The following is a 13,576-nucleotide window of genomic DNA, read 5'->3' on the forward strand; positions in this document are numbered from 1 at the left end:
ACACACATATATATGACTGTGTGCCATGCATGAACCAATAGGAGTGTGTGAATGTGAAAGACAGGGAAAAGGAGATGGGAAAGACAACCCTTTTGGGTAATTTCCTGTTCTCATGAAGGATCAGAAATTGCCGGTAATTTACAAGCCGTGAATACCAAAAGGTGTTCTCTTTGAGTTTGTCGGAAATGTGAACCTTGAGGAATTCCCCAAAGTTTCTGGTGTTTTTCCTCAGTGACAGTAGGGCCAAAAGATCTTATCCCTGTTTTGTCCCTAAATAGGTTCAAAGCCCTGACTCGAACTTTTCCCAAAGTGTGGGTGTTGGGGGTGGGGGGAGATGAACCATTCTCCAGTCTTTATCTTCTTACTCTAGTGTTGTCCCCCGTCCCCTCCCCCAACCTCTCGCTCATCATTACAGGTGAGTTAAATCACTTCCTCCACAAGTGGCTACCTGCTCTCTGGGAGCAAGTACCCTCTGTAGGAAGGCAAGATTAAGGGGCGGGGGAGGGGGAGAAGAAGTATGAACTGGGGTCTCCCCTCCATCGATTCCCAAGCTAAGGCAGTTCTACACGCTTTCACAGCGTCGAAGGCAAAGAGGGCTGAGCAGCTCACCTGGCTCGCCTCCTTCAGTGTATTGGAGCGAGACAGGCAGGCGTCAGGCTCCAAGGCCAAAGCCGAAGGCTGTGGGGCACTGAGTGGCCTTAGGAAGGTGAAGTCGCTTCCGTCTGAGGCCGGAGAGAAGCAAGTCCTGTAGCAATGACTCTGTGAGTGAGCTGGCCGCAAAGTTACCTCCATGTACTTCAGAGTGCCGTCTGAGCTCAGCTGCACATTGGGACTAGATTGCTTATAGAAGTCTCTGGAGGGCGAGTCCTGGCGCCTGCAGCAACTTTCGCCATCCTCTCCCCTCCTCAGGCACCTAGCTAATAAAAAGGTGAAAGAGACTAGGGAAAGGAGGCTGACTGCAGCTAATGCTACAATAAGGTAGAGGGTGAGATTGGAGCGCTCCTGTGGATGAGTGAGGAAGTCTCTGGATTGGGGCAGCTCCTCGGCATCCTCGTCCTGCAGGACCAGAAGCACGGTGGCAGTGGAGGAAAGCGCAGGCTCGCCATTGTCCCTCACCAGGACCACCACCAGCTGCGTATCAGAGTCGCCCTCCTGAAGGGCCCGGGCTGTGCGGACCTCCCCGCTGTGAGCTGACACCTGGAAAAGGCCTGGGGTTGTCGACTGAGGCAACAGCGAGTAGGAGAGCCAGGCGTTGTGGCCTGAGTCGGCGTCCACTGCCGTAACCTTGGTGACCAGGGAACCTGCGGGAGCCGAGCGCCGAAGCCTCTGTGGGGAGGCATCTTCTCGGCCTGGACGAGGATGCAACACCATCGGCGAGTTGTCGTTCTGATCTAGGACAAACACGTGCAGAGTGGTGTTGGCGCGCAGGGCCGGGTAGCCCCCGTCCCTCACCCCTACCATGATCTGGAGCACCTGTAGTAGCTCATAGTCGAAAGTACGCTGGGCAAATACCCGTCCATCCTCGGGATTAATGTAGATGAAGGAGGAGGCCGGGGCGCCTTGGATCTGAGTCCCTACAATGGAATAGCTGAGGCGGGCATTGTCTCCGGCGTCGGGGTCTGAAGCTGCTACAGTGCAGAGCAGGGAGCCCGGAGGCCGGTTTTCTGCAATATAAGCGCTGTAGAGCTGCTGTGAAAAGTGAGGCGCGTTGTCGTTGACGTCGGAGATGTTGAGTAGGATGGTTAGGCTAGTTTGCAGTGGAGGCGAACCAGTGTCCCGGGCCAGTAGCTCGATGGTGTAGTGAGCAGTGGCCTCCCGGTCCAGCCTCTCACTGGTCAGCAGTGAGTAGTGATTCTCAAAGGGCTTAATCTGGAAGGGCAAATTAGGAGAGATTTCCAGGGTCAACCGTCGGTTCACACCTGAATCTCGGTCCCTCACATTGAACAGTCCCACCACAGTGCCCACAGGTGTATCCTCCGGCACTGGGTTTACCAGGGAGGTGAGCAGTACCTCAGGGGCATTGTCATTGGTATCCTCTACCTCTATCTGTACCACACTGTGGCCCTCCATGGAGGGCTGGCCTTGGTCTCGGGCTCTCACGTGGAGTTCATAGAAACTCGATTCCTCGAAGTCCACGGGGCCCAGTACTCGGATCTCGCCACTGCGGGAATCCAGGTTGAAGAGCTCCCGAGCCACTTCTGATGTGTGGTCCCCAAAAGAATACTCCAGCTGGCCATTGGGGCCTGAGTCAGCGTCGGTGGCGTTGAGGCGGACCAGCAGCTTTCCGGGGGGTGTGTTTTCGGGGAGGGTCACCCTTAGCAGAGAGGGTTCGAAGACCGGTGCATTGTCATTGATGTCCAACACAGTGACAGAAACACGAGCAGTGCCCGAAAGGGCCGGAGTGCCCCCATCCACTGCAGTGAGCAACAGCTGGTGGTTCGCTTGCTCCTCTCTGTCTAGGGGTCGTTCCAGCAACAGTTCAGGGAACAACCTCCCATCTTTCAGGGTCTTCACATCTAAGGAGAAATGGAGACTAGGACTGAGCATATAAGAGCTCACAGTGTTGGTGCCCACATCGGGGTCTTGGGCACTGTCCAGAGGAAATCTCGCCCCAGGTGTAGCTGATTCAGAGATTCTCACCTCTCGCTCTGGGGTGCTGAAGCTGGGGGAGTTGTCATTGAGGTCTAAGATTTCCACCTCCACGCGGAACAGCTCCAGGGGGTGCTCAGTAACCACCTGTACTGGCAGCAGGCAACTGGTGCTGGCTCCACAGAGGCTCTCACGGTCGATCTTCTGGTTGACCACCAGGGCGCCGCTGGCCAGATTCAGGGCAAAATAGCGGCGGCTTTCCTCGGATCCCAATCGCAACCGACGACTCTCTAGCTCTGTCATCCTCAAGCCCAGGTCCAGAGCTACATTTCCCACCAGTGTCCCCAGCTCGGACTCCTCCAACACCGAGTATCGGAGCTGCCCAGACACCCAGCCCCAGCCAGACAAGGACAACATGTACAGTACTTGCCATTTCCAAGCCAGCTGCGGGGGCACCTGGGGCCCCATGCTCAAGCACTCCCTCAGTTACGGCCACTCTGGTTCAGTCCGGTCTCCCAGGGGACCTAGGGCCTTGAATCCGAGCTGCTCTAATCCTTGCAGCTTCTTCCAGAGGCTTTTAAAACTGCTCCAGGGCTTGCCTGCTTGCGGCAGCTTTCCTTAGTCACCGAGTGGCGGGGGTGGGGAGTAGGGGGAGAGGCGAGAGAAGGGGAGGGGAACTGAATCAGAGCTGGAGGGGGCGAGGGAAGAGAGCTCAAAGATAACTAGCAGATCCCCCAACCTAGCTCCACGTCTGATTGGCTGAGAACTACGCCTCTTTTGGGCCAATGACGAAGACTCCCGAGTCCTTGAAACCTTAGGAACAGCCCAAGCCTCAGAAGCCTCCCACTCGCCCCTGAGCTGAATACGCCAGGTTGATTCAGCCCCCTTGGCAGAGAAGTTTGACAGCTCAGATGGTGCCTGCTGTGAAGCCGCGGGTTTGGAAGCCGAAGTGGTTACAAAACTCCTCATTGTTCCGCTTCAGAGACTTCGTGCGGGATTTCAGAAGCTTCGACAGCTTCGCCTGAACCAGACACAAAACTCGCCTTTGTACGGAAGGCGAAACCCGGGTCTCCCAGCTGAGCCCGCTGCTGGGGCTGCATGAAAAGAGGTTTGTTCAGACTCGGACACACAGGCATATTCCCAACAATAAACGACCTTACTCAGACGTAGGCTTTCAACAAAGTCCCAACATAGGCCAGCTGGGCCTCCTCAGCCAAGACCACGCACATGCTGAGCTTGGAGCTCTCGAGGCAGGGAGACATCTTTCCAGAGTTGCTCCTCACCTCCCAGCCAACAGCCTGAAGACGCAGTTGGGCCTTGCTATCACCTGCCTTCAGACTCTGGCCAAGCACCTCCAGGCCCATTTCCGGGGATATTCCGAGGGATACTACAGTTTGTTCCCGCCCCCCCCCCACAAGTAAACCCCTAATTTCAGCTCATCTATAACAGCCGTTGGACTTCAGTGTTTGGGATCCCTTCAAAACCTTGGATAATCAAAAGCGGCGGCTCCTAACCAGGCCAGGTGGTTGCACTTGCTGAAGCTTCGGAAGAGGGAACCTCCACCAGTCACTCCCATATTTACCCGAGTACTTTCCAACATAGTCACCACCATCCCCACCCCTCGACGCATCTTTATCCCGCACCTCTTCCCTCCAGCAGACCTTAGTTTTTCTAGATACAGGCAGGAGTTTTGGAGGTTCTAGGTAGCCCCCTCCCCAAAGATGTGAATCACCCTTCCCCCCCCACTCCCATCAACTTGTCTATGCCTCCCTGTTTGGAGCAAAGAAACCACAGAAAGACCCACCTCCATTCAGAAAGGGAAAGGATTGGGAAGACTTTTTGTAGTATTGGCCTCACCTGCTGCATTCCAACCTACGGCTTATGGATCACGGTTTGCTCCCGCTTGCCAGACCTGGTGCAGACACAGCCCACTATATCTTTCTTGCTCACCAATTACCTTCATCTCCTGCTCTCCGATATTGGTTCAGCTCACTCCCCAGCGCTAACTCCACAAAACTCACTGGATATGTTGTAAAAAGCATCTAAAGCACAGGGCCTACCCCACTGCTGGTGCTCTGAAAATGGTGACTCATCATCATTGGCCCTGGCGATGGGGATCAGATCCTCGCTGGACTGCCTCGGAGCCCCATGCGTGGGGGCCAGGCCAGCCCAAAGGCGCTGCCCGATCCAGGGGCAGCATGGCTGCGGGTCTCACCTCCAGGCCGTAGAGCAGATCGGAAGGCGGGCAGCTTGGGCGGACAGGCTCCCCTGCCAGAGGTGCACTCGGTGATTTCACCATCATGAAGCTATCGCTCCGAGAGGGTGCTGAAGCCAAGGGTGTGCAACCATGAGAATGACCGCCCACGTCCACAAATTTGATGGGATCTTCTGAACCCAACTGAATTCGGAGGATGCCACTGGAAGGCGGGAGCCCCTCCCTCCTTCGAGACCTACTGAGGCAGGAGCAGGTGCCGCCAAGGCATCTGAGGCCGCAGGCGGTACCTCGTAGGCACTTGGAGAGCAGGGCCACAAAAGAGCCGAAGGAGACAAAGCAGATGGCCACCAGGGATACGGCAAGGTAGAGGGTCAGGCGAGACTCCCCTTGGGGCTTCGCTGAGTGCTCCCGGAGATCGGGAAGAGCTGGGTGTGAATCTTCCTCTAGAGACACCAGCAGTGTCACCGAGGTGGAGAGTGGTGGACTTCCATTGTCCTTCACCACGATAACCAGCTTCTGGGGTGGAAGGTCAGCTGGAATGGGGACTGCTGTCCGAATCTCCCCTGCATAACGAGACACAGCAAATAAGCTAGGATCCGGGGCCTCGAGAAGTTGATAGGAGACCCAGGCATTATAGCCTGAATCCAAGTCCACCGCAGTCACCTTGGTTACAAGGTGACCAGCGCCTACTGATGGGGGCAGTGCCTGCGGGCACAGAGAGCCTGGCCTAGCCCTCGGACGGAGTACAGCAGGGGCATTGTCATTGAGATCTAGCACAAAGAGGCGAACTGTCACCGTGCTACTGAGGGGTGGGTCACCCCGATCCCGGGCCTGCACCTCAAACTGCAGTGTCTGAGTTTGTTCATAGTCGAAGGACCTGGTGGCGTGGACTGCTCCCGTCTGGGGATTGAGGGAGATGAAGGAGGAAGCCAAGACATCCCGACCTCTGGGTTCCAGAAGGGAATAAGAGATGAGCGCGTTCAAACCTGAGTCTGGATCCGAGGCTGCCAGAGAGCAGAGAAGATCCCCAGGACGGTTGTTCTCCTGAACGAAGACCTCGTGGGACCTCTGGATGAAGGAAGGTGGGTTATCGTTCACGTCGGAAACATTAAGGAAAATCGTCCTGCGGGTGCTTAGGGGCGGAGAGCCTGCATCAGAGGCGGTAACCGGAATCTCATATTTGGATTCCACCTCTCGGTCCAGTGCAGCAGCTGTCACGAGAGAAAACTGATTCTTGAAGGCCGACTTGAGTGCAAAGGGCAGGTGCTCGGGGATACGGAGGCTCACATCTCCATTAGGCCCAGAATCCGGGTCCTGTACGCTAATGAGCGCCACCACGGTGCCGGGTTCAGCGCTCTCCCGAAGGGTACCCAGCTCCGAAGTTAGTGTGATCTGCGGGGCATTGTCATTCACATCCAATACGTCCACTCGGAGACTGCAGTGCTGCTCCATGGCCGGCGTCCCCCCATCCCTGGCCCTCACGTCAAATTCATAGTAGTTGTCAGCTTCAAAATCCAGGGGACCCCGAAGCGTGAGTTGCCCTGTGGTGGAGTGCAGGCCAAAGAGGGAGCGCACACGTTCTGGAGTGTGGTTGCTGAAGGAAAAAGTGATGTTGCCACTGGAACCCTGATCGGGGTCAGTGGCATTCAGCTGAATGAGTAAAGTGCCCGCTGGTGCACTCTCAAGCACACTAATTCTGTAAGAAGACTGCTCAAAAGCCGGGGCGTTATCATTTACGTCCAGTACCGATACCTTGAGTTCCGCGGTGCCTGACCTTGGAGGGCTGCCCCCATCGACGGCAGTCAGCACCAGACGGTAGTCTGCTTGCTTCTCCCGGTCCAAGGGTTTTTCCAGAAGCAGCTCTGGGACTAGACTACCGTCGCTGCGCTTTTTCACGTCTAGGGCGAAGTAGTCATTAGGACTCAGTCTGTAGCTGCTGATGGAGTTACTCCCCACGTCGGCGTCCTGAGCTTTCTCGAGGGGGAAGCGCTGCCCTGGGGGTGCCGCCTCCCCAATCTCCAAGTCTAGCTGCTGCCTAGGGAATCGAGGAGAATGGTCATTCACATCCACGATCTCCACCTCTGCCCGGTACATCTCCAAGGGTCCCTCAGTCACAAACTCCAGCGGCACAACGCAGCTGGCACTGAGCCCGCACAGAGCCTCTCGATCGATGGGATCTTTGACAAGCAGAGCTCCGCTGTCCAGATCCACGCGGAAGTACCTCTGGTTCGCCTCGCCAGCGACCTGCAGCCTGCGAGCCGACAGGCTTTCTGCATCCAGCAAGAAATCCTGGGCAATGTTCCCCACAAAGGTCCCTTCCTTCGATTCCTCCGGGACTGGGTAGCGGATCTGCCCAGAAACGTAACCTAGCTGGCAAAAGAACAAAAGGCAAGCCCCCGGCCGGATTCCAGCCCAGATCTTAACCCCGTGGCGCATCTCCGCCAGAAATGCTTTGCGCCAGGATGGACTTGAGGATCGAGAAAAGCCGACCCCGAGACAAAAGGCCACCGCAACCAAAGACACCTGCTTCCCTTTCCCCGCGCCAGCCACGGCGCGGTTCGTCCGGCGCTTCAAGGGTTACCCGCGGCTTTCTCGGGTGGCGGGGTCGATTTGTCCGCCTTTCAGCACCCGATTGGCAGACAGCGCCGCCCGGGCTCAGCCAATAGGCAGAGCAAAGGAAGCCAAGAGCGCGGTAGGGTTAATGCGTCGCAGCATTGTAAAAACTCCGTTTTTCCCTCCTCCCTTCTGCTCAACAGCGTTTCTTTTCACGGGTTAGTCCCTCTCTGGACACTCAAGCTATATGTATGCACACACATATACATACATACATAAATACACAAAGACACATATATGTATGTATAGCATTTCAGTGACACTCAAAGCCTTTCTCTGGACTCCACCCGAGCCCCTGAGTCCCCGGTGACCACTCAGCCTAATTCGATGGCATTCAACCGCAGGGTTTAAAAAGGATAGCTTTTCTCAGTCTGACTGCATTAGAACAACAGTTAATTAGATGCCTCTATAACACCTGCAACCCACGCATTTTAATATTTGTTTTTCCCCGTAAAACATGCCTATCTCTGTGCAGCAGAAGTACACATGTTAACTTAGTCAATTAAGTTAATGCAGAACATGTTTGTCGTAATAGGAGGCAACGGCGGAAACCGGATCTCTTTCTAAAGGCGTTAGAGATAGCACCAAAGCTTTCAAGGACAAGATGCAGTCTGAAGCTGGGGGAAGGGGGAGGGTGAAGGGAGAGGACCAGAGGGTGTAAAGCGAGATGTTTAAATCAGAAAAGAAACCCTTGGTTTGGCAGAGCTTTCTCTCATTAGCTTGCAGAATGCAAAGCCTCCAGATTTCACTGTTTACACACAGAATTTGCCTGGCTCTCCTAAAGATTCGATTCAGTAGTAAACATCATTGTCCCTAGAAACCCTCCCTTTCGAAAGGACAAAGCACCAGATTTGCTACTAATTACTACAGAAGCGGTTTCAAACAGCTTAGGATCTCTTACTAAGCCTGAGGCGACCTTTTTGCACACACCTCCTAGCACTCGGTCCCTCCCTTGAGAAGCATTCACTCCTGCGCAAGCGCACAGACTTCACACCATCTGCACCTATATACTGCAATGCGAACACCAGCCTATCTCGAGCACCCAGAAAGAGAGGGTTCCAACATAGTCCTTTTATGTGAATTTTCTGAGACTACCCAAGTTCTCACCCTGCTGACCACAGCAGCCAACGCCAGCATAAAGAGCCACAGACCATTGTCCTTGCTATAGCCCTCCCAAAGCCTGAAATGCTAAGGATACTTTCCTGTCTGAGGTGAGTAAACGAAACCAAATGTTCTTCCGCCACATTTTGAAACAAACAACTTTAAACTCCTCTTGGGGTCGCAGTGGGGAAATCAACTTAAGAGTGCTTTGGAATCTCGGCGGATTTTCCCATGAAATATTGCCAGTTCAATGATCTACGACCCCCAAAAGAGAAATTCGTCAAGAAATGGGTCCGCTTAAAAGTCTCTGGAGTCTCAGATTTAGAGAACAAGAAGTCTATATCAAAGCACTCACTCTTTGCTTTACTAGGACTGGAACAACACAGAAGCCTAATTCTAAGAGTCATAGACTACACTTTCCTGTATCCAGCATTTCAGAGTTAAACAAAAATTCCCCATCAATAACATCTAATTTCTCTGCGAGCTACTAGGGTCGGTTGACGCTCCATCTCTAACTTCTCAATAAGCATTCTGTCTCACCTAATGGAATCCGAGACCAAGATCCTACGAAAAAGTCCGAGACAAGACTTGATCCTGTCTACATTAGATTTCCAGAGCTAGTCTACTTAATGCCTTGAAATTTGAAAATGGAATCATAAGATTCCACGAAACCAATATATTTTCTACATCTTAGGTTAATACAATGGCATTTTGAAAGTATGGATGTTCCTTTGAACACAGACTGTACTCTTTGGTGGAATTACAGAAACTCAGAGATAGGAGGAATTTTAGAAGTCTTCTAGCCCAACTCTTACTTGAAGTATGAACCCCTTCTCTGATATGCCAACAAGCTTCTTCTTGAATACCTTTGACTAATGAATATATGCCAATAGAAATCACAGGTTGGGAGAACAAAATGAGGTTTTTCTTCAGTCTTCATCCTTTCACTCTCTGAAACTATCTCCCACCCCCACCACAAATTTTGGATATAGATAATACAAGGTGAATGAAGGGGTTATAATGGTAACAATAATACTCTACATTGCCATATATAACCTTATGGTTTTACAACCCTCTTCCCCCACATCCACCAGGTAAGAAAGTGCAAATTTTATTTCCACTTCACAGAAGAGATGGAAGCTCACAGTAGCCAGTTAAGTAGAGTTTCTCCATATCTGACAAGGTGGAGTACAGAGAGTATAGTATAGCTCTCTAGTATAGAGAGCCCTAGTTTTGAGTCAGAAGACAGAGATTAAGCTCTACTTCTTGCTATCTGTGTGACATTGCAAATCATAATCTCTCTGAGCCTCAGTGTCCTCATCTGTTAAAGGATGGGCCTGGACTTAAAAATTCATAAGATCCCTCCCAGCTCAAAATCTATAATCCTTGTCATATGCAAACCACTACTATAATCTAATTGAGGAATGAAACGTTTGCTGGCTAAAATCATATACAGCAGAATTTACTTGTTTTTCCTATAATCGATATACTATTCCCACCAGTTCCCTGCAAATAAAAATGTGCTTATGATTTTCTCTTTTCACAAGAAAATATTCTGAAAATAGATCGCACAGTTTGGGTGGGCAAAATGTAAGCAAATCATAAACATATTACTATGCACAGTAGGTGACAGACTTTATGATTTTAAACATCTGGATGATTTTGGCCCTGTGAGATATTACATAATGAAATACTAGAGCTGGAAGGATCTAATTAAAAGGGATCCAATTCAACCCCTTCATTTTAAACCTAAAGAAACTGAGCTCCATAGGGCGTTGTTGCCTCCTTGCTCAATATCACTCACACTCACATATCAATATCGCTCATACATACACATACTCATTGACATACGCTGGATCTCTTGGTTACAGGAAACATATTGAAGAAATTTCCCACTCTCAACAGTTTCCAACGCCCCAGGCCTAGACCACAACAGATTTTTACCTCAGGGTCAGTTTTCAGAGCATAATCTTGAGGACAAGAACAGTGATTAGTTGTTTTAACTATTGTGCCAGGATCAGACTCAGGCCAGCCATTTCCCAAATGATGCCTTCTTTTCTCCATGGAGAAAAAATATAATAGAATCCCAAATCTTCAGGTTTATTGTGTAGGTTAGGAGCATCAGACAGTAGTTTAAATGCATATAATTTAGGAATGTTGATAGAAAAACTGTTCCTTACCTGGACAGGAGGGGTGCTCTCCGCACCTAACACTTGCCTATAAAAGGCCGGATCGCAGCTTCGAAGAGTGTTCTGGAGACTTCCCATTGGGCTTGGAGCACAGGGCTTCTTTAGCAGCAAATCGCTGCGACGAGAGTCTGTAGTGAGGTATACCTGGTGGTAGAGGTGGGGGGACATCAGGCCTCCTCGGACCGCATCCACGTGCAGGGAGGGCCCAGGCGTTCTGTACAGTGAAGTCCCGGAGGAACTGTACAGGTCCTTTGATTTCCTCCATTTGTAAACTCGAAATATTATCACTCCCAGCACGGTTACTGCAAACCCCACGGAGACCAGGATCACTGACAAAAGCAGGTAGAAGGTGAGATTTTTATTTTGCTCTTGGGGAGCCGAGCCGGATGGGAACTCGACCTTAGCATCCGGGAACACCTCTGTCACTGACACCGTCAGGGTCACGGTAGTGGACAGAGCGGGCTCACCATTGTCTTTTATCAGGATCTCCAGCTTATGCCATTCTGGGTCAGTGTCTTGGACTGGTCGAGTGGTACTGACTTCTCCAGTTCTGAGTCCTACGGTGAAGAGGCTCTGATTTGAGGCTCCCAGAAGGCTATAGGAAAGCCATGCGTTATGGCCTGCGTCAGCGTCCCAGCCTACTACACGAGTAAGCAAGTGGTTAGCACCACTGCCTCGGGGCAACGTCTGGGTGGAGCTCCGACCAGGCCTGGGGTAAAGGACCTGAGGGGCATTGTCATTACGGTCAATTACAAACACGTTCACGCTAATGTTGGTGGATAGGGGTGGGTTGCCCCCATCACTAACGTGAGCCGTCAGCTCAAATTCACGCTGGTCCTCGTAGTCCAGGGGCACCAGGGCTGACAGGACGCCACTGTCCGGGTGCAGGGAGAAGTATCGGCCCACTAGCCCAGTTTGGTGACCACGGTCTAAGAGTGAAAAGGATAGACGGGCATTGTTGGGGGCGTCAGGATCCCAGACGCTCAGGTTCAGGATTGCAATCCCTGAAAGGTTGTTCTCTTCCACGTAGACATCGTACGAGGACTTTGTGGCTTGTGGAGGGTTATCATTAATGTCAGAAACTTGGACTCTAAGTGTAGTGACTGTTGAGAGGGGCGGAGACCCTGCATCTCGGGCTGTGATACTGATGTTGTACTCTGGAACAACTTCACGGTCCAGGGAGGCACTGGTTGTCAAGGTAAAGTAGTTTTTTAGGGAAGAAGTGAGGCTGAAGGGAAGGCCAGATGGAATCTCGCACTTCACCAGGCCATTATCCCCCGAGTCCAGATCGGTCACACTGAGCAAGGCGACCACAGTCCCTGGGAGGGCGTCCTCGGGGACTGGGCTGTACACGGAGGTGACAACAATCTCTGGGGCATTGTCATTCACATCTATAACCTCAACCAACACTTTGCAATGGGCTCCTTCGGGGTTGGGGCCCTTATCTTTCGCCTGGATGTAAATCTCATATAGCTTCGTGTCATCGAAGTCGAGATGCCCTCGTACTGTCAGCATTCCAGTGACCAGGTCTAGGGAGAAAAGGTCCCGCACTCGGGCTCTATTGTGGCTGCCGAAAGAATAAATGACTTCTCCATTTGGTCCCTCGTCCAGATCTGTTGCATGAACTTGTACCACTGGAGTGCCAGGGGCCGCATCCTCCCGCACACGTGCCCGATACAGAGAATGATTGAATTGAGGGGTGTTGTCGTTGGCATCAAGCACAGTGATTAAGATGGGGAGGCTAGCAGAACGTGCTGGTGTTCCTCCGTCCAAAGCTGTCAGCACCAGCTCAAGGGTCCTCTCATGCTCACGGTCTAAGGCTTCTTCTAGCACCAGCTCCGCGTACTTACTACCGTCCTCTCGAGTCTGCACGCTCAGCACGAAGTGTTCATTTGCACTTAGCTCATAGGTTTGTAAAGAGTTAATTCCCACATCTGGATCGTGTGCACTCTCGAGAGGGAAGCGCGCGCCTGGCGCCACGGCCTCACTGATTTCGAGTTTCATTCCATTGGTAGGGAAAGCGGGGTCGTTGTCGTTGACATCCTGAATTACCACCTCCACCCTTTGCACCTCCAGGGGTTTCTCCATTAGCAGCTCCAAAGTTACAGTGCAGGACGGGAGCGTCCCGCACAGCTCCTCCCGGTCCAGTCTCTCGTTCACGAACATCTCTCCCGTCTCCCGACTCACCTCAAAGAACCTCCGGCCAGTTCCGGACGCCACAAACAGCCTGCGCTCCAACAGGCTGCTGAGATCCAAGCCCAGATCGACGACCACGTTGCCCACTCGGAAACCCTTCGCCCTTTCTTCCGGGATCTCATAGCTGATGAGCGCGGAAACGCTGTCCCAGGCGCCAAGAAGAAACAGGACTCCCACAACTCTCCCAGTGCTGAACCGGCGGCTTCTCCCGGCAGCTGGGACCATCTCAGTCAGCAGCAACTTCTTCAAGCCCAGTTTGCCCCAGTAGTTCTCCCAAAGAAACTTACTTTTTCAGTCGGTCCGCGCTCGGACGTTTCGGGCTGGAGCGCTCGGCTCAAAGTCGGGCATTGCTTTTTTCCGCTTTCCGGGCGCCTTTGATTCGCTAGCCGGCTTCTCAGTGTGTGCCTTGTCCCGGGGCACAGTGAGGGGGCGGGGGGGGGGGGGGGGCACAGCGGCCAGATCTCCAGCCTCTTCATTGGCCGACAGCGGCACACAGAGTCCCAGCCAATAACTGCACGAGGAATGTGCTCGCTCCGGTTTTAGCAGTCGGACTCTCTTAGGCGCGCAAAGAATCTGAGTTTCCTTCCGCTTCTCGCCTATGTTTCCAGACATTAGAAGCTTACTACCCACTCACCGCCAAGGGAAACTGTCTGCACTTGAAAAGCCAACTCCC

The 13,576-nt window shown here is 52.5% G+C and overlaps 3 protein-coding genes across 3 annotated transcripts in view; all 3 read right to left on the reverse strand.

The window, feature by feature from the left end:
- Positions 1–3,239, reverse strand: part of PCDHGC5 (protocadherin gamma subfamily C, 5) — a 14,483-nt gene extending 11,244 nt beyond the window's left edge. Inside the window, exon 1 of the mRNA XM_069107376.1 lies at positions 610–3,239. Coding sequence (XP_068963477.1) covers positions 610–3,057 — 2,448 coding nt within the window. The 5' untranslated portion in view covers positions 3,058–3,239. The remainder of the gene's footprint in view (positions 1–609) is intronic.
- A 1,444-nt stretch (positions 3,240–4,683) lies between these two features.
- Positions 4,684–7,502, reverse strand: PCDHGC4 (protocadherin gamma subfamily C, 4). Its single transcript, XM_069107379.1, has one exon. The coding sequence runs from the start codon at positions 7,238–7,240 to the stop codon at positions 4,685–4,687; it is 2,556 nt and encodes an 851-aa protein (XP_068963480.1). The 5' UTR covers positions 7,241–7,502; the 3' UTR covers position 4,684.
- A 2,203-nt stretch (positions 7,503–9,705) lies between these two features.
- PCDHGC3 (protocadherin gamma subfamily C, 3) lies at positions 9,706–13,356 on the reverse strand. Its single transcript, XM_069107377.1, has one exon. It carries the CDS (start codon positions 13,126–13,128, stop codon positions 10,522–10,524), a length of 2,607 nt encoding a protein of 868 aa, XP_068963478.1. The 5' UTR covers positions 13,129–13,356; the 3' UTR covers positions 9,706–10,521.
- Positions 13,357–13,576: the final 220 nt, after the last annotated feature.

Source organism: Petaurus breviceps, unplaced genomic scaffold (assembly GCF_028583685.1).
Source record: "Petaurus breviceps papuanus isolate PSGF00001 unplaced genomic scaffold, PetGlider_PUasm1.0 90035, whole genome shotgun sequence".
Taxonomy (NCBI): domain Eukaryota; kingdom Metazoa; phylum Chordata; class Mammalia; order Diprotodontia; family Petauridae; genus Petaurus; species Petaurus breviceps.

Bases quoted from the DNA above. Each gene is read 5' to 3' on its own strand.
- PCDHGC3 (XM_069107377.1), bottom strand. From the start codon at position 13,128: ATGGTCCCAGCTGCCGGGAGAAGCCGCCGGTTCAGCACTGGGAGAGTT.
- PCDHGC4 (XM_069107379.1), bottom strand. From the start codon at position 7,240: ATGCGCCACGGGGTTAAGATCTGGGCTGGAATCCGGCCGGGGGCTTGC.